Raw genomic sequence first — 20000 nt, forward strand, 5'->3', positions numbered from 1 at the left:
CCCAGTGGCCTCTCCGTCATTGGTTTAAACGAAGTTGTTGCATGCATACTATTCATAGATAAGTGATTGAGGCTGTTATACTGTAGTGTGCATGTAGTTTATTGTTTCAGCAAACAAAAAAAAAAAACACTGGACATGAACATTCTTTGCTTACATCAATAAGAATGATAAAAGGTTCTTTAAAAGGCAAGAGTTTTTCTTTTGGCTTTGAGTCTTTTTCTGTTCATGTCTTTCCTAAGACATCCACAAATGGTCTTCCTGAGGGTGCTGCTGATGTGATAAGGACGAGCCAACGAGCCACTGTTCATTTCCTGCTCCAGCACTGTACAATCAGAAAGATACACACTTTTATGCATTCACTCGTGGGGACATTCCTTTACCTTACTCGGAGTGTATATACAGAGAGGTGGAAGTATATTTGAAGATGTGGGGGTTTATTGGACATTACTAATACCACAGTGTTCCACAGTCTGAGCAGAGTTTTAAAATCTGACGTGAGCTCTGACCTTTTTATGTGGTTTCATCACAAAAGCTTTCATGTGACATTTGAGTTACCAACTCAGTATCAGGAAAAAAGGACAGTGTCAGACTTGCAAAACAGAACAGCACATTAAACACCGTGATGTGTGCTGCATAGGCCTGTGACATCATCATGCATGTGACGCAATCAGCTGACACAGCAGGTATTCACAGTTGTTTCCCAAAAAACAAACCCACATTACAAATACAAAAATTAATTGATCTTATAAAAACGAACAGGGAGGATACCAGTTGTGTTTCAGTACATGAACCTTGATTTTACAGAGAGAAAGAAAAACATTTTTAACCCACAGTGACTGAAAGCCAACAAAGTTTTCAACATATCCCTGCTGCGGTGAAACATGGCCACATAATAAAGATATGAGTTGTCTGTTTAAATCCATCTCTTAAGCATTATTTGCCCAACTTCTGTCATATCCAGAGAGATACAGATGTCCTTATACTGTATACTGATTAATTGTAAGTGGTAGTTTCTCCTTTTTATCCAAATTTTGTGTGACAAAAGTGAAGACTTACCATTAGTGACTTTGTGACTGTGGTTATTGGTTGGAAACAGGCATGAATTTACAGTACCGTTTGTCCATTTGTGGTCGTCAAACTTCCAGCTATACATTTTACTGTCTTACAGTGATAGTTTGGGTTATTTGACATGGGGTTGTGACAGGTACTCATCTATGGTCAGTGTATTACCTGCAGTGGATTCAGATCAGCTCCCCCCCGGTTTAGAGAAGCAGCCGGGAGCATCCGGCAAAACGTGTTTTAGTCATTTTGAAAAATACTCTGTATTCCTACACACAATTGCACCTACGCCTAGCTCTGTCTGACTCAAACAGACTCTGCAGAGTAATTAACAAGTTCCAAAGGAAAGTGCTGTTTGATGGCAAGATAAAGCGGCAAAAATATTCAATATTTTCAATATAACAAACACTTTGTCATGGTCTCAGCCTGGAGTCTGGGTTTTGGTTTTTTGGACTTTTTTGGACTTTCTTGATTTAGTTTTCTGTGTTTTGGGTATTTCTAGTGTCTAGTTTAGTCTTCCCTGTCTTGTGCTCTATTTCCCTGTGCACTTCCTGTTTTATTTTGTAATTTGTTTCCTTGTGTGTCAGTGTTCTTGCTTCCTGTCTCGGGCCTGATTCTGTGTGGTGATTGTCTGCCCCGCCCTAATGTGTTTCACCTGTGTGCAATCACCCTTGCCTCCCTTGTCTATATAGTCTTTGTGCTCCCCTTTGTCTGGGTCGGTTCGTCTGTTTATCTCTGGGTTTGTCATCATCTGGTCGCATTGCCTGTTCATGTCTGGTTCATCCCCAAGCTGTTCATGTCCGGTTTGTCCTTAGTCTGTTCATGTTGCCTGTTGTCATCCCCTGTGCTTCTCGTGTTTTGGCCTGCTGTTCCTTGTGGTTCCCTGTGCTTGTTTTTTAAGTTCTTTTGTTTAATAAACCTGTCTGCACCGTCTCCCAAGTGTTGGCTGCATTTTGGGTCCACCCCTACTTACCACATACCCTGACACACTTAAACTGATATTAGCTTTATTCTGTAGGCATTTTTTCAAGTGGCTAAAACACGTTTTTGCAGATGGCCCCGTCCACAGCAGTACATCAGTCAGCTTCTGTGACGGTGCTCCTGCTGCTTTTCTAAATGGAGAGTGTGCTGATCTGAATCTAATGCAGGTAATACACTGACTAAAAGAACCTCACACAACCCCACATCAAATAACCTGAACTATCACTTTAAGGTGGAGGAGCAAAATGTTTGTGTCCACACTTGTTTCCACCTAAATTGATTTTCACACATTGTGAAGTTTTTACAAAACAGTTTATGAGCATTCATAAAAGTAGAAACAAAAGTTTCAAACACACACTGAATCTAAATACAAAACAAAAATGTTACTTTCAAGCCTCCTCAATCAGTTCATTAATCACTGACACTGCAGAGGCTCCAGACGAAAAAATATAGTCCGGCAAAAACTTAGTCCTGGATCAAGCAGCTGCCTCATTTTAAGGTACGTTTCATTTTGTTTTAGTTATGTTTCTTCTATTTTTGACTTCATTAAGTTTTGAAAATTCTTCAGATTCTGATTTTACTATTGGTTCCTTATGAAATGATGGCACTTGCTGGGTCCTTCAAAGTTAGATTTCATGAGGAATTATCTCCTGTGTCTTGACACATGTTTAGTAGTGGTGACCTAGACCAGCCATTTTAAGGTTGAGCTTTGCAGAAATAAAAAAAAAAAAAAACTTCCAGGGTCTCCAAGAAAAGATCTGACCCAAAACCATCCAGTACTTTATTTGTCAGTGTTAGGACTTGGGCATCTCTTCGATTTGGACAGGTGATGTCAATTCAGGGTTGTGTGTCCCTCCAAATTGATGACCAGAAGACTGGGCAGACTCGCTGCTGATGGAGTGGAGGGCACAGGAGGCCAGGCTATCACTGCAAATGACTGGATTTTCCCAGAATTCTGTGCAGCTCTGGAGACATGAGGAAAGGTTTTTCTGAACTACCATCATTCCTCTCCAAGTCATCACCTGGTTGGCCGGATAAACGAGTGGATGGAAGAAGGGGAAGCATGGGAGAAAAAGCAGGTATGGATGGACCGAAGGAAAAGGAGGAAGTCAGAGTAATGGTCATTATAAGGATGGGAAGTGGTACAGCAGGATAACAGGGTGATTGTAAATGAAGAGACAAAAAGACAATAAGAGATTAGTGTTTAATAGCCACAAATAAAAGAGACAAACTCAAATCAGTGCAGCCATTTGAATTTTTTTTTTTGTGACTTGCTGAAACAGACTTAACTCAGTTGAAACATCCAACCTTATCATAAGAGGTAAATGTGTAACAAAGATTTAGAAAAGAAAATTCAAGGCACATTAATACATGCTACTGGATGGATGAATTTATCCAAAGCTCTAACACAGTGTTTCTCAAACTTTTTCAGATCAAGGACCACTTAATCACTAAAATAAAACTCACAGACCACCCAACTTTTTCTTGCGTATGGACAGAGTTTTGATTTATCCACAAACCCTGCGGCTCACACACTGCACAGCAACAGGTGTTGCTATTAATGTAGCCTCAGAATTATCACACACAATTAAACACTGGCCGGGTGTCATCAAATGCACCACCAGTCTCAGTTGTGGTGAGTACATTACTATTAAAACTCAACATTTAACACTTGCCTGTTGTGTCTGTTATGTTGGAGGTTTCATTTGATTTACTGTTAACTGACACGGTCTTAATCCTTCGGTCCATGATATTGTCCGTTGTTTGTGTTTTGTAGTTTATAAGCTGCTTATAACTGAAATTTAGCACAATCCAAGGGCAGGATAACTGTTAGCTTCATCCACATTTCCTTTTAAATGTCATACTGATCATATTTGACTGTCATAGCTACGTGAGTAGACAGTGTCACAAAGCAGTCGGTTCAACAGTCCAACAACAAAAGTCCAACAACATTGTAAAACAGCCAGTTCATATAGGCCAAGTAATGTTTGAATTTACATATGAGTTGTTTTAATATAGACAACAACACATATACAATACTCTGTAGTAGGCTTTGTGGTCACTCACAGACAGTTTCAGAAACACTAAATAAAATGATAAAATCTGATATTTTAACTAGTTTACTCACGGACTACAAGGGGTCGCTTGGGAGCCACTGTTGCTCTGTGGACCACACTTTGAGAAAGGCTGCTATAACAATACCTTGAGTTAACCCATTTAAACCCATTGTTATTTTCAGGATAAGTTAACCTACTCAGAAATGCCAGTGGGCTCATCAGAGGTACTATACATTATCTAAGATAGTTTTAATGAAAAACTGAGAGACAGTTTGAAATTGTATGTCTAGCCTGTTTGTCCATAGGTTCCAGTATATCAATATATAAAGGGACAGAAGAGAGTGCCAATCAACCATGTTGAGTGTTAGCAATGTGGAGTAATGTGTTGTCAGTGCCATCATGGATGTGCAGACAACAATCACTGGATTATTTTTGATACTGAAAAAATACTAGATGGAGCCACCACTGACACTGGAAAATATAAATGGACTGATTCTCCTGATATGTATAAACCACCTGTGCATCGTTATCTGAAGGAATGGAAGTGAGAAACATCAACTTGATTGAGGCTTAATATTAAGAACCTCAAATAGTTGCTTGTACACTTGCATATCTGAAATTGCTGCTAGATATTAATTTCAGTTCACCTTCTCACTAGGCTGCATGTTAAGAATATTATCATTCTTTACCAAGTGAACACTAAAAACCCTGTTACGTTATCTTATTTCAACAAATTATTTAAAACTTAATAATGTACTACTGACCATATTATGACCATTGGGGCCTGTTAAACCAGTTTGTTTTCAGTGCTTCAATCTACATGTCCTGATTCATCTCAGAAAACAGTACTGTACTGTACCAAAGGCAATAATGACAGTATTGTACTTACAGAAACAGAGGAAGAGCGTGTCAACACACATGGCATAGACGCTGAAGAAACCATGTGCGATCAGGTAGGCACCTATCACCACAGTCTGAAGTGAGAAACATAGAAGTTAGACATACTGCAGCAGGATCTGCAGCTCTGATCAGATGACAAGAAACCTGAGACATAATCAATGTGACTCAAACAGTAAGTGTTGTTTTTATGAATGTGTCTTAAAAATGTTCTGTATAAATTTTATATATTTGATGTCTTTCCTTGTATTTCCATCTACTTGTTGGTATATAATTTATATTCCTGTGGATTACTGGACAAAAGTAGAGGTTGTGCAGATTGAGGGCGTGTCTCTATATACCAGTAACCTAAAGGCAAGGATTGATATTTGATAATATTGAATATTACAATATTTTCCTCCACATGTGATATTTTTCATAATATCAAAAATAATACAGAAAAATCACAAATATTGCATGGTATATTTGGGGTGGACAGTACTGAGAAGTTAAACTTTGGATATTGCCCATTTTGTGTGTGAGTCTGACCAGCATGGGGACCCAGTAGTAGTTGAGATTAGGCACTTCCTCCTGGATGACAGGGATCTTCTTAGTGAAGAAGAAGAACGCAAACACGCCTAAAACACACACACACACACACACACATACAGAATGAACCACTATATTGCTGATCATTAAACTCCGAGTCATAACTTTACGCAAAAAAATGTATCAAAATGAGTTGCAGGTAAAACATCATCATTGGAAATTGTGATGTGGATCATAAACACACCCGGTGTTCAGACTTCCACCTTGTATTGTTACTCACCAACTCCTCCTGCTATCAGCACTTTGCCCAGAAATAACAGAAAGTCTGTCACTCTGTCCAGAACTGCAACCCTGTAGAGACAGTCAGAAAGCTCATGTGTTAGACACTCATCTAACACATGTTCAAAACACAGTACCAGAGTATTCTCAGCCAGAGAAGGTGGTGCAACTATTATCATAAGAATTTTTTAAAAGTTTTTATTATTTAAAAAAAAAATACAGTTACATACAGTAGGGTGTACATTATGATATTGGCATAAAAATAAAACATATTTAAAAAAAAAACTTCACTGGTTAATAGTTCATCATCAGAGACTTTTGGTCCGATTGATACATTGGTCGGCAAATTGAACTCAGTACAACTCAGTGACATCACCACAGTCTGAAATCACTTTGAAAATGAGACTTAAATACCAAAGTTGTGCCCAAAAACAGCACAATAAACAAAACTCTGTTGAATTCACTGTCAAACTCCCAGGTTAACATATATAGGTATATTTGGAGGTCAATCCTGTCAGCCGTGAAGGATGCAGTCTGTCGGAGGTAACTGGTCAGTTAGATGGTCGTTGGTAGTTCAGACAGCTACCAACAGTGTTGGCAAGATAAGCAGTTAATTTTGTTTGTTATTTCTCCAAGATACCATTTTACATAAGTTATCCATATGAAGTCAGGTGGCCTATACGTATATGCTGAGGTTTTTCTCAGAATCAGAAAAATACATATTTTTTACTTAATTATGTTTTTACATCACAATTTGTTTTTGTGATATGCAGACTCCAACAAAAAATATATGTTAACAGGCACTTTAACATAACTTCCTGTGAAATGTTAGACACACAGAGTCAGTCAGGAAGATTTAGAAGACAACAGCAAGGCTGATGAGGATAAATCAGGCCTACAGACTACATTATGAGGGAGACACCCCGGTGTTAGCATCAGATGAGGGAGAGAGACCACTGTGCACCATCAGTGTGAGGTGAGAGAGAGCCCACGGGTTCATGTGTTGGCGTTATCATCACCAAGTAGTAATTTGATTGTTTTACTCTTTCTATTATTGGTTTCACTGTCTTCTTTCCAATAAGTGTAAATATATTATTTTTTTAAAAAGTGGGTGAAATATTCAATTCTTGTGTGTCAGTTGGGACGTGTGGAGGGCGGGCCCTGTTTCATTTTAGTAATAGCTAATAGCACAAAAATATATCCACACAAAAACCCAGGACACGGAGCTGTCCAGAGAGAATGAGTGGGGCACTGAAAGCACGGACCCTCCTCACCTGACTACGTTTCTCATCAGCAGGCAGAAGGCTTCTCTGGCTGAGGTGCAGAAGTTCTTACCATAGATCGCCACCTGGTGTAGAAGAGACAACACACAGCTATCACAACAACCTTGGACAGTCCATAGCAAGTAGGCAAACTACTCACACTTAAAAAGTAGCACATTAAAGCAGCTCACCATGATGTAGGCGTTATGGTTCATGTAGCGTAAGAACTTCTCCAAACACCAGAAACAGCATTTCAGACAGCACAGTATGAACCTGGACACACTGTTGTCAACACCTACAGGACAAACATGTACAGGATCAGAGGTCTTTACAACAAAGCAGGATCTGAGGTTATCCAGGTAACTTCAGGTTTAACTCTTGAAGATTCTTCACTTGTTACCGGGGTAACACCGTGGTAACTTGAGCTAAACTCCTAACCTGCTTTGGATCTGATCAAAACCTGTCAACAGCCAAACTACTGACCAATCAAATCACTGGAAAAAACAGAGTCATCATTCCTACAGGATCCCGACAGGTACAAAAGAGTTAGACTTACAATAAAGTGTCAGATAATAATTATCAGTAGATATTTGTATAGATCAGTGGATGTTTTGCTGTTTGAGTCTTTCCATGTGTTACTCTGGTTTTAAAACAGAGCCTCTAACAAACAGAGGAGAGTTTATCACTAAATAATTACATAATAACTATTGTAGCTTCATTTGACATGAACACAGACTCTTTAATCGACAGGATTCCTGACAGTGACGAAGCTTTTACTCTCTTCTTTATCACTGCAGCTCAGAACAATATGAGGAGAAATGGCAACTAAACCAACAATGATCCACACACTGTTCACTGTTCCATGATTAGAAATAAACATTTCAGACTGACTCATCAGACATGAACTACTTCTCTCCTCTTTTCTTTCTCTCCTCTCTGCAGCAGAAACAGTCTGACATTAACTTTAACTGTTTTATCTGCTTCATGATCATAACAGTTTGTTCTTCATCAGACAAAAGAGTGAAAATACTGAGAAAGAAACTTCATGATAATTCATGCACCTGTTTACAATATATCCTTAATCTGACCTTAATGATTAAAAATGATTTGGTTGGTTTCCTTTTTCTTCCAGTCATGATCATATTGTTTATATTTCATCTTGTTGAATATCTCTTTTTGACATTGATATGACTGAGTTTACAGGCAAGTATCAGTGTGTCTTCTCATATCATATCAGGTACTTTATTCATGGTTCAGACGATGTTGCTTATAATGAATAACTCTGCCTCTTTCACATGAACGAGCTCGTAACCGGACAGGTAAACCCAGGCTTAAGTGAGCCAGTTGATAACCTGCTTCATTATACAGGTTATCAGGGCGGACAATGTTAGGTTCAGTGAAGCCAGATAACTAAAAGTTATCCTGGATATGTTGAACTTGCTTCATAGAACAGGCCTCAGTGTAGTGATAGTAGTAAGGAAGTAAGGAGGAACTGTGTGATAGTGTTTGTGTGTATGTAAACCTCTTAGTTTCTGCTCCAGGTACTCCAGTATGATCCGCAGAAGTTGGACGACTGAAAGAATTAGAGCTCCAAAGGCCAAAGACCCTGTGTGATACCTGCAGAGACAGAGGAAGAGCTCAGTACATTGTTACACACAAGCCTCTCTGTTGTATATTTCCAACTTTGGATAAAAGACAAAACAGGATCTCAGATTCGGTCCTCAGAGTATCTCCTGACCTGATGGTCCTGCTGAAGGATGAGAAAAGAGGACATGGCGGGATATCCTGAGGCTTCCTCTTGGCCCAGTAGTAGCTAGCAAACGTCCCAGCCAGGGTGCACTGCTCCAGGGCCAAGCTGAAGTTGACCAACCAAAGGAAGACCAGTAGGTTGGAGAGCTGCAACAGGAAGAGGTAGCGGTGGTAGGGCGTCTCCCCACCATAGAAGCCAAACAAACACTGAGACCCCAGACACAACGCTGACCTGGAGATGTTGGTTCTGTTGAAGGTCTGAGGGAGAGAACAGAGAGACAGTCATTACATCTTTGAGCAGGTTTGAGCAGTTTGTGCAACATGAATCTCAGTCTACACAATATATAAATGATATATTAATAAATGTGGTTGTGTGTTATATTAATGTGAAGGGTTGCACAATATATACAGGTATACATTTAAAATATATTGGTTATGTCAGTTAGAATAATAAACTAATGTCAGTTAGTAAAATTTTGGTTTTAGAAACAGAACAATCCTAATACTTTTACCTACATTTTTTTTCCTCAGGTGAGGTGACACATTTCTGAATTTTTATTTATTTATTATTTTTTGGGTATTTTATGTATTTTATGTCTTTAGTAAACTGTAGATGGTAGAGATACAGATTGATGTTTTGTTAAATCAACTAATAAATGAGGAAATTCTCTAACTACTAAGTATTTTATTATACAGTGCTGCAGGAATGAGCCTAAAACCCAGAGAGAAGTTGCATTTTAGCTCCTCCTGTTCCCTGGTCCTGAAGTCTGTGGTTCTTTGAATGTGTTTTTGTTAAGATGGCTGAAATAAGGTCTGTGGTTAACACAAGTTCAAGACATTTTCCCGTTTTATTCTACAACATAAAATACGTCAGTAAATACTCCAGTCCTGATTTCTTGAAGCTTTTACGTCTGTTAAAAAAGGCCGGCTGCTAACAAGTGTGTAAATGAGACTACAGAGGTTGTCGGGGACGTTTAACATCATCATCACGTTGAACATGAAAACTGATCTACTCACCAGTCCATCTTTACAGCCTCGAGTTTATACAAACTGTCACTAACTGTGTGAGAGGAAAGGCTTTTGTAGGAGAGGTCAGAGCTAAAGCAAACTACAAGGTGAAGTTTAGTGGTGGAGACGCTGTCAATGGAAAAATCCCATTGACTGGGGTTGGGCTACAAAAATATGTCATCCGTGCAGCTCTGTATTTGACAACAATCCCAATGTGTATTCGGTGAATGAAGGGTTAATGTCAGTATGCTTCAGAAAAAGTGCTCAGGTCCTCCACCAGCATCTGAAACTCTTCATTTTGGCACCTGACTTTGATTTAGTTTCAATCTTTTTACAGAAGTGTGTATTATTTTTGTCAAACTGCAGTTATTTTTTATGCAATAAAAACTAAAGACGATGAAGTTTAGTTTTCATCAGTGACATTTAGACTTTATATACTGTATATAGCATTTTGAGGCTGGTTATAGGTGCCGTTCTTGGCTGTTGTGAGGTTCAGTTACTTGTTGACACACACAGATGGTCTGTCCTCAGCTGGATGAAACTCTCTGTCGGAACAGAGCCACTCAGTCTCATCTAATCTAATCTAGTCTCTTGTCTTTGTCAAGAAGCAGCAAGTCATTCAGAGGCTGGATTTACTCACTTGACTGTCTGGCTTTAGCTTGAGAGGAGAAGGACAGTGATATTTCTTTAATCAACATCAGCAGCAACTGAAAGGACCATTAACACTAAATCTATTTCCACAGCACCTGAAAAAGTTACATTAGTTTACCTGGTTATAAATCACAGTGCTGCCTATTTGTCCTGACTGTTTTGTTGCTGCTTCTTGTCTCATTCTCAGTGGATTATAGATGAATTTACTCCATAAATCTGTTTCTTCCAAGAGCCAGTAACATCAGATAACATTACTGACAGAGACAGAGCTTTAGCTTCTTATGAACACCAGCGCAACAGGTCGAACAGCTAAATCAACTTCTGGACAAAAGGTATTTTAGATGGCAGAGGAAACTGTTGCTGCAGATACATGTAGGTTGTTGAATAGGACTTTGCACTTAAACAGTAAAAAGTTGATTTGTCCTTTTGTCTTTCACTATCTGTTTTGAGAAAAAATGTAAAATGTTTCTTCAAAGTTCTTGTCTCCAAATATTTTAGTCAAATTTTTCTTGTCTTTTAACATAGTTTTTGTCAATGAAATGAACACTGGTCTGAAACCCCTCCCTCATCACATCCTTCCAACACCAGGCTGCATCCAACAAATTTGGTAACTTTCCAAAACAAATCCCATTTATACAGCAATGTCTCTGCAGGTGTCTGCAGGTGTGGAGGAGGGCAGGGTTACCTTTGAAGGGACTGTCTGAAAATGTGCACCATTATCTTCCGTTTGAAGTACTCTGTCTGTGCCCAGCTGTCTCAGTTAGTGTTTAGCCAACACTTCGGTCGATTCAGGTTTGGACATGGTGAAATCTACAGTGCCTCTTGTACAGACTCAGATTGTTCTCAGAACATGTTGAGCAGACAACTTAGAGGGATATTTACTAAGTGTATCACAATTTACCATCAGATAAAGTTAGCACCAGCCCACACAAATAGTTATCAGTTGCTTTGTGTCATTTTGTGTTTTACTAATATGGAGAAACGCTGTTTGACTGTTCGGAGCCCCAAAAGGACCTAAAACTTTTGTCAATACACTCACTCCTAAATATGATGGACAATGTTATCATGACAAAAAAACAGAAGAAGACATTAATGAAAGACTAAACTGTACCTCAGGGTTGCAGGTGCTGTTGGCGTAGGGGCAGCTCACATTAGGGGACATGACTTTGTAGATGGCTTCACCTGAAGATGCGAGGTACCTGGTTTCACAGTGCTGGTTAAAGACACATATGTATATAATGATATAGGTAATTCATAAAATTTCTAAGTTATATTTTTTTGGGTATTTTTGAGTTTATTTGGACAGTACAGTGAGAGATAGACAGGTATTTCAGGGAGAGAGAGAGGTAATGACATGCAGCGAAGGGCCGTGGGTCGGACTCAAGCCCATGGCCGCTGCCTTTAGGAGGAACCCCAATTCATATATACATTTTAACGTGAGCTCTGAAAGTACAAAGAGTTGTTTCTCTTCATGTGACCTCTGTGAAGGATACACAGCTGTGACCGCCCAGTAGGAGATGCAGACAGTCAACAAGAGGAAGGTGACGACTGGAAAGAACAGCGTGGACATGATGTGACTGATGGCTCTGCAACAACAGAAGAATCGTAAGACATAAGCAACTGTCTTTTTTTTTTTTTTCAATTATAGTATTCTGAAGGACAGTTGTATGGAGGTTTATTGCTGCCCCGCCAGAAAAAGAAAAACAGATCAGTATCATGTTACAATGTTATAATCATTAACACGGTATTACAACATACAAACTTATCAAGAATATACCAAGAAACTTTTCTTGGTTTAACAACGTTATAACAACATACTATTTCTTCTATCTTTATTTCCCTGTTTTAACATGATAAGCTTGTATGTCCTAATAACGTGAAAATATCTCATGTGAAAAATATCGTTATAACAATAAACTTTTCACGTTATAACATGATCCTGATCTGTTTTTCTTTTTCTGGCGGCACTATGCTTCCATACAATCTAGTTTGTCATGAGTGTCTTTGCTGTTTGCTCTTCCTCTGTCTCATACTTGCTGGCCTCTCTGAGCAGGGCGATGGCCACTTGGACTCTTCTCCTTAAGAAAAGCAACATCACCAAGATGAAGGCTTCTATCGCTCCCATGGACACCACTGACAAAACAACAAACAACACTTCTCATTCTTCATACAGTACTTTCAGAGCCAAGGCAGCTGCAGGTTCATTTGTTGAATTATTGCATCAGCCTAAGGATGTTCTTTAATTTTACAATTTTTTCATATTTTATTATTATCACCATTTTTTTCCTCTTCATCCTTTTAAAAATGTAACACAGTAACATTTACTCGCTCGTTCATTTTAACTTATGTTTTTTACATTTTGACAAAAGTACAATTTTTACCTCTACTTGAGTAAACTTTTTTAAAGTAACAGATGTATAAGCCACCACCAGTCACAAGTTTTACAACACCTCAGCTGTTATTTAAATTTGAATAATTCACCATCTCAGTGTTTGTGAAATTAAAGCCTAGAACAAAGTGAATCTAAATGTCATACAGAGAAAATCAAATATTGTTCAGAAAGTTGGTCTCAACTCTGTTGCAGAAGTTTCAACTAATATGTGTCACTTCTGTCCAGTTCATCCCAGACCAGCTCCATAGGTTCAGGTCTGGAGACTGTGCTGGTTTTGTTCTTCTAATGTTGTGGCTCATGATGTTGCTGTAGGATGAAGCCCTGACCAACCAGTCCGTCTTCCTCTGGTCCTGGTCTATCCCTCTCTACTCTGACAGCAGTATACAGTCTACTTCCTGCAGCACGCTGTTGTCATGGTGATGATCAGAAGGTGTACTGACAGTTTGTTTCCATCAACCTGGAGGAAGTGTTTCATTAACTTTCAAGGCTTCATTTATTTACTAAGTTCACCAGTTTCTTCATCTCTGAAGAAACATTTACCACTGAGCTTTGTACTATTTAAGGTTATTCACTGCACCTGAGTTACTGGTATTTCAATAACAACTGGAAATTTGGTTGTGATTTGGTTGTAAAACTTTTGGCCGGTAGTATTGGTAGGAAGACACCATCAAATTCCCTGTGAAATTGCACTAAACTTACATAATATGATCCATGTCTGTCTGAGCTGTAGGTAGACCTGCAGGTCAGTCTGCAAACCGACTTCTACAATGGCAACATCAGAGCCTGGTCTGTGTCTGAGCTGGGACCACTCCATGGAGCAGTACCACATACCTGTGCACACACATACACACATTCAATGAGGAACTTGTATAATATTATATTACTATAATACTAACAGGAGGCTTCAGAAACATCTTCACTCTTTGTTCCATTATTTCTTTCATCACTTCAGATCATTTCTCTGCCGTCACCTCCAGTGACTCACAGCAGCAGAGGGAGAGCTGATGAGTGAGAATGGTGATTCCGGTTGAAGTCCATTTAAAACAAGGTTCAGTCCTGAGTACTCACCGTATGCCAGCAGCAGTATGACAGTGATGATGGTCGTCCACAACAGTAACCCAGCTGTGAACCTCAGCAGCAGGATGAAGACCAGACTCACAGCCAGGGCTATCAGCAGACCTCTGTCACGGTGTCACAGGGAAGAACAACACGAAAGCGACGCTTTAAATCAAACCTGTGTCAACTCTACTGTGGAGCCACAGGCAGGTACTACAGGGTAATGGTGAGTGTTAAAACGGAGTGTGATAGTAGAGAACAAGGGTGTAACACGAAGCTGGGATCTGTATCTGTACCTGTACCTGTCAGCCTCACAACAGTCTGATATCTGTATTCATATTGAAACTGGAATGGGGCGGAGCCTAAATCAGGTGAGGCCACAAGTTTAACTTCAGCCACATTTCTTTATTTTCTGTTTGAAATTGTTTTACATTGTTGTTTCTCCTCACATGTTTGTGATTGATGTTTACTTCCAAAAAACTTTGCTGTTATTTGTTTAGATGTAATGTGTCATTTTAAGGACTCTGTTATTATTTATATATAAAAATAATAATAAAACCAGATAATACATTTGAACTACAATATGCAATATCTGGAAATCAAGCTAGTGCTAGCCTGACAGATGTGTTGTACACAATATGTTAACTGAACTCCTGAAACGATGCGTTCATTTCTCAGTTCAGTTGTGACTACAAAACACACAGTGAACGTGTGTGTAGCTGAGTAGAAACGAATCTTGTTGAATGTTGCAGATGTCTGTTCAGAGCGCCTTATCTCTTTATATCTGAATAATGTGTTTGTATTCACTTATAGAGAGGAGTAAAAAATCTGTGAACTGAATCATAAATGTTATTTCACATTGGACGAGGCCAGCTTCTCTTGTTTGCTGTAGTATTCATTTGCTGTTACCATGACAACCATGGGAGTAAAATCTTAAGGATCTCAACTTTAACCTGTGACCAACTTCTTTAATAAAATAAACTTGAAGCATTAGTGGACCATCAGGTCTAATATTTAATCAAGTAAATTTATCGCGGGTGTTTTTCAGAGACAAAGTGGCAAGTGACAGTGACGACAGAGAAACCGACACCAAGTATGTTTGAGACCAGATCAGATGTTTTTCTGTGTGTTGTTGTACTTACATGAGTATCCATGACCATGACTTGGCATAATCTTCCATTATCTTCACACCCAGCTCCTTAGTGTCCACTAGTCCCGTTATACCCCTGCAGAGGAAAGACAGAAGAGTTCATGTGTAGACAAAGGCTGAAATCCAACTAGAGATTAAAAGGGTCTGGAACAGAGAGGAGACAGAGACAGGTCCCACTGATGTTATTTCAAACACTTTCAAAAGATGCAGAGATACGCCATGTTTTTAGGATCTGTGTACATCAGCTGGATGTTAACACTCCACATTGGACGTTAACACTCTACTGTTTTTTCAATTGCTGATCTGAATTTCATATTTAGGAATAATTTGCAGTGTAACATAAAAACAGCTAAAAAAAAATGTTAAAGGTATAAAAAGAAGAATGGAAACAAGAAATTTGTAGGATGCCAAAACTTAGAAACTACATCCAAATTAAAGATGCTTACTAACAGAATCATATATAAAATTAAATCTGCTGAGAATGCAAAGGTCTTTGTGTGCTCAGTTTAGAACTGGTACTTTACTACTGGCAGATACAAAGGCACTCCTGAAGAGCAACGTTTGTGTGTTTTATGTGATGTTGGGGTTGTTGATGCCATTGCCCTCTGTACTGTGATTTAAGGAAATAATTGTTTAACAAGATTCAGTTGAAGAATCCTGATCTGTTTTGGTTGTCCGATGCTGTTATACTGAGTTGACTTTTTAACGTATACTTTTTTTGTGTAAAAATGTAAAGAGTCTTTGGATAAAGTGACATTGGTTCATTGGTTGGTTCATTTGTGTGAAGTCAGCAAAACACACAAATGTTAAACGTGTAGAAGAAGAGGTGTCAGTACTTGGCAGCATGCTGGAGTTCAGTAACGCTGCGCGGCATCTCCAGAGCATCTTTAAACCTGGTCCTGTTCGCCACAGTCACAGTCCCATTCAGAGTGATGAAGTCTGGTAGACACCTCTGGAGAACTGACACACACACACACACACACACACACACACACACACACACACACACACACACACATGACAGCTGTCAGTAATGTGGTTCCACTGCGTAACTTCTTATTGTTTCATTGTTTTCAGGTCAATAACTGACTCCTGATCAGAGTGTGTACAGTACGGTGGCCCTGAGAGCTCACCTTCACTTCAACTTCAGAAAACAAAGGCAAACAGACGTCAAACATCTTCATCTTCAACACTTGTGCTGCAAATACTCACCACTGCACCACGTCCTGACTGTGATGCACTTGCGTGGATGTATTATAACACATCCATACGCAGTTATTGTTTAATGCTTTTAACTTCAAAAATTCACAATGCATTGAAGAAATACTCACAACACAACAGAAGTGTTTCCAGGGGACACTACACAGTGGGGAGCCTGGCTGGGACGCACCTGGCTGGGCCAGCTCATGTGTTCTCAAACTGATGAAGATGTTCTCTGAAGTTGTTTGTATTTTGTCTGTTTGCATGTGTTTTCTTAAGTTGCAGTGTGTTGAGCTCTCAGGGCCACCGTAGTATTTCCACTACTTACACGTACGCATACTTTTAATATGAGCAGAGCAGATGGACAGGTTATTTGAATGATTTTGGTCAAATGGAGTCTTATATTACCTACTTTTAAATTTAAACACAGTTAAACACATAATCAGTTGAAACTTTGTGTTAGTTGTACGGGACAGAGGTGTGGAATCCTTACATGGTCGGCTGGGTATGATCATGGAGGGACAGTCCTCGTCTCGGAGAACCTGAGACACTGGCTGCAAGAACCAGAGGAGACATGAGGGTTTGAGTAATAACGTGTGTGTGTGTGTGTGTGTGTGTGTGTGTGTGTGTTCTGGTACTCTGTTACTGGACACTACAATGTCTGGCTACACCTTGAGATTCTGTCCAACAAAATCTGAAACAGGATCCACTTTGACTCTTTCTATATTGTATTACTGTACTCTGCTGTACATGACTGTTTTTAACCACAGTTTATTGTGTATACATGTGTTTATTTAATAACTGAGTGTCATGTTTCAGTGTCAGTACCTTGTCAGGGTCATTAAATCCAGGCTTACAGAACTGTTTATAATACTCCCAGTAACTGTTGCTGAGTTTGTGTTGCAGCTGCATCTCAGTGTAGGTGGCAAACCTGTCCGGGCACCGTGACACACACATCTGGAAGAAAACACACACACACGTGTTGATTCCGCTGTTATCCTCCAGAACTGGCTGACAACTGGAAGATTTTCTGTGTGTGCACCGGAGTTGGTCCAGATGTGGAAGTAGCATCTGACAGTCTGCTGTATATGGGCCAGAGTCGGGCCGTGCCACAGGCATATACTGGGCCAGATTTATTTGCAGTTCCAAATATCTTAGATGCATGAACATTGGAATATTGTCATTTCAGTCTTGAAAAAAGAATATCCTGCACAACAACTTGCTGATCATCTGAACTGACGAAGGTCTACAGTGACTTAATCGTTAGGATGATCAATAAATTGTGATGCTGAGCAAGAGCAGTGTTTATTCTTCAAGGCTCTCTGGGTTTCAGAAACATATACTTTTTTCATCGACCATGTAGCCTTTAAGATAATGAGCACTAGACACAATGTGCCACTTTGTACAAGTGTAAAAAGAGCAGGTTAGTGCTCTCTCCTCAGGTTAAAGTGACATGATAACTCAATTGTATTAGTGACTGTGATAACCTGATGCTGTGTTTACTTGTTGGTAGAGTACCTGAGTGGTGGGACACTGTAGGTTGATGAGAATCGCCGGGTTGGCACATTTTAAGATGTTGAAATAGAACAGGATGGGTTTCTTCCTGCAGAAAAAGTCAATATTAAATCACACACATGCAGTTTATCATCAGTCTGTGATGTTCAACAACTCTGAGGTTAAATAATGTTATTTCATTTTTCTCACTCTGCAAGCAAAAGTGATTTTCTCCACATCATGTCTAAGCTTCATGTCCAGCTTCTAAGTCGAGCTCATCAGAAGCCATTCGTCATCACATCCAGATCTTCAGAGACCTCATCATTTCATCACCACCACCTCCACTACTGTCTAGACCCCAGGGGATCTTCTACATCCCCCTTTCTAATACGATGACATCACAACAGGTCTAATTGCCAAAGGCTCTTTCACCATTCACTTTTCCTGTTTTGCACATGGCAATAAAACTTTTTGCTTACTCAAATATTCCTGAGCCTCTCCTGATTGAACTGTTAAAGTACTTTAAATACTCGCTGGCAGCTCAGTCTCACAACCTTGTGTTTGCAGCCTCCTGCTCTAATTAGCAGAATTGTATTTTATTTACACTGATGATCCTGAAGTGTCTGATAGTGCTGAAGGCAGCACTGGTTTCAATTTGATGGAAAAAACTTTAAATTTTGTGTTGAAATATTTCACTAAGTGTAGTCTGGCTGCTGATTTGGACAGTTTATCAACACAGTCAAGTTCTGCTGCACATAACCGTCGCTCAGAGAAGCAGTTAAAGTCATTTAAAAACCCCTTAGTGCCTGATGACTGCAGTTTGTGTCCAAAATCATACTCCTCTTCAGACTCATCTGAACACCCAGACATAAAACACAGATTTTCAAACCCAGTGTGACTCACACTTTCTGACGACGTCATTATCTCTGATGTCCAATACAAATAAACATAAATCCATTTAGAAATTGTGAAGGAGATTTTGGATGTATTATATATCCATGCTTTCATCCTCCGTTGCTGGGGTAACCAAGGTCTTATAGATAAGGAGGTAGAGAAAAGCACAAACTTAGAAAATACTGCCCAAATCTAGTTGTCAAGGATGAGCTGAGTGTGGAAAGGACAAGACACATGTAATGTTGTAGCTAAGAACATGTGACAGTGCAGATTTTTTGTGTTCAATAGCATCTTCACATATGAATGTTTAGGATAAAGTTTAACCTTATATGGAGTAAGGTGTGGTAAAGTGTTGTAACCATGAGAGACCTGGGGTTATAAAGCCACTGTCAGAACAGACGTCTTCAGAACATGGTGAGGCAGGACTGTGGTTCATCTGCTGTCATTATACTGCTCATCACTTCAGCCTGAGCCGTGAACTCAGCTCACAAGAATTTCAATCACAGAAATCAGACAAAAGACACAACATGACAACTCCAGAAGATTTCGGAGAATCAGCCATCACAGTCCAGGGAGCAGCTGTGTGCGGTTGCAGTTGTTTGTTGTTTGCAGTGGTAGTTGTGATCTATAGAATCAAGATGAATCTAGGTTTTGAAAAAATCTTTTGGCCTTTTAAAGTCAGTAGGCTCCTCTGCTGTGCTACTTACTCTGTGTATAATATGAATATTTCTTTATAGGCCTGCAGGTGGCAGTGTAAACAAGAAGAACACACTGTGTGTCTGTTCGGCCTCTTCAGTGTGTGAGGCTCTTTGTCTGTCTGAGTCCTCACACTTTCTCCTTATCACTGTCCTGCAGCCGCTGCATTTATCACTGGAGCTGCTGCAGTTTCTTTGTGGATCAGACACATGGAGATGATGGAGAATCAGATGGTGTCAGGGATAAAGATCAGCTTCAGCTTCACAGACAAGGAGGAGTATGGGTACTACATTAAAACTGTCAAATGCTTGTGGGGCTGTAATATATGTTTGTAAGTATCTGTGACCTGAACACATCAGAACAGCTTGATCAGGTCTGTCCCATGTCAAAGACTGTATGTTATTAGCAGCATGTGGCATCCCATAATCCACTGTACAGTTTGCTGTAACTTGTTAAATGGAGTGTGGACATGGTATTCACAGAGACACAGATACATGGAAGTTATGTGGATATATCTACCATCAACCTGCTGCACCTGCTGTTCAAACTCGTCCCAGTTTTCACTGATGTTTATGCTTTGTTGGCTGTTTGAGGACCACTCTGGTACAGATTCACTCTGACCCTCAGACCCGCTGAAAGACCCAACA

The 20000-nt window shown here is 39.6% G+C and overlaps 1 protein-coding gene across 1 annotated transcript in view; it reads right to left on the minus strand.

Moving 5' to 3' along the window:
* Window positions 1-2846: 2846 nt before the first annotated feature.
* LOC111233833 (choline transporter-like protein 5-A) overlaps window positions 2847-20000 on the minus strand; it is a 39645-nt gene continuing 22491 nt past the window's right edge. Inside the window, exons 5-22 of the mRNA XM_022761737.1 lie at window positions 17788-17872; window positions 17098-17226; window positions 16763-16823; window positions 15906-16029; window positions 15062-15145; window positions 13932-14044; window positions 13563-13694; window positions 12505-12604; window positions 11965-12057; window positions 11583-11670; window positions 8802-9070; window positions 8586-8680; window positions 7255-7358; window positions 7076-7149; window positions 5803-5873; window positions 5523-5611; window positions 4987-5071; window positions 2847-3062 (exon numbers count right to left, since the gene is read on the minus strand). Coding sequence (XP_022617458.1) covers window positions 2965-3062; window positions 4987-5071; window positions 5523-5611; window positions 5803-5873; window positions 7076-7149; window positions 7255-7358; window positions 8586-8680; window positions 8802-9070; window positions 11583-11670; window positions 11965-12057; window positions 12505-12604; window positions 13563-13694; window positions 13932-14044; window positions 15062-15145; window positions 15906-16029; window positions 16763-16823; window positions 17098-17226; window positions 17788-17872 — 1894 coding nt within the window. The 3' untranslated portion in view covers window positions 2847-2964. The remainder of the gene's footprint in view (window positions 3063-4986; window positions 5072-5522; window positions 5612-5802; window positions 5874-7075; window positions 7150-7254; window positions 7359-8585; window positions 8681-8801; window positions 9071-11582; window positions 11671-11964; window positions 12058-12504; window positions 12605-13562; window positions 13695-13931; window positions 14045-15061; window positions 15146-15905; window positions 16030-16762; window positions 16824-17097; window positions 17227-17787; window positions 17873-20000) is intronic.

The sequence above is a fragment of the Seriola dumerili genome, unplaced genomic scaffold (genome assembly GCF_002260705.1).
Source record: "Seriola dumerili isolate Sdu_G_001 unplaced genomic scaffold, Sdu_1.0 BDQW01000432.1, whole genome shotgun sequence".
Lineage (NCBI taxonomy): Eukaryota > Metazoa > Chordata > Actinopteri > Carangiformes > Carangidae > Seriola > Seriola dumerili.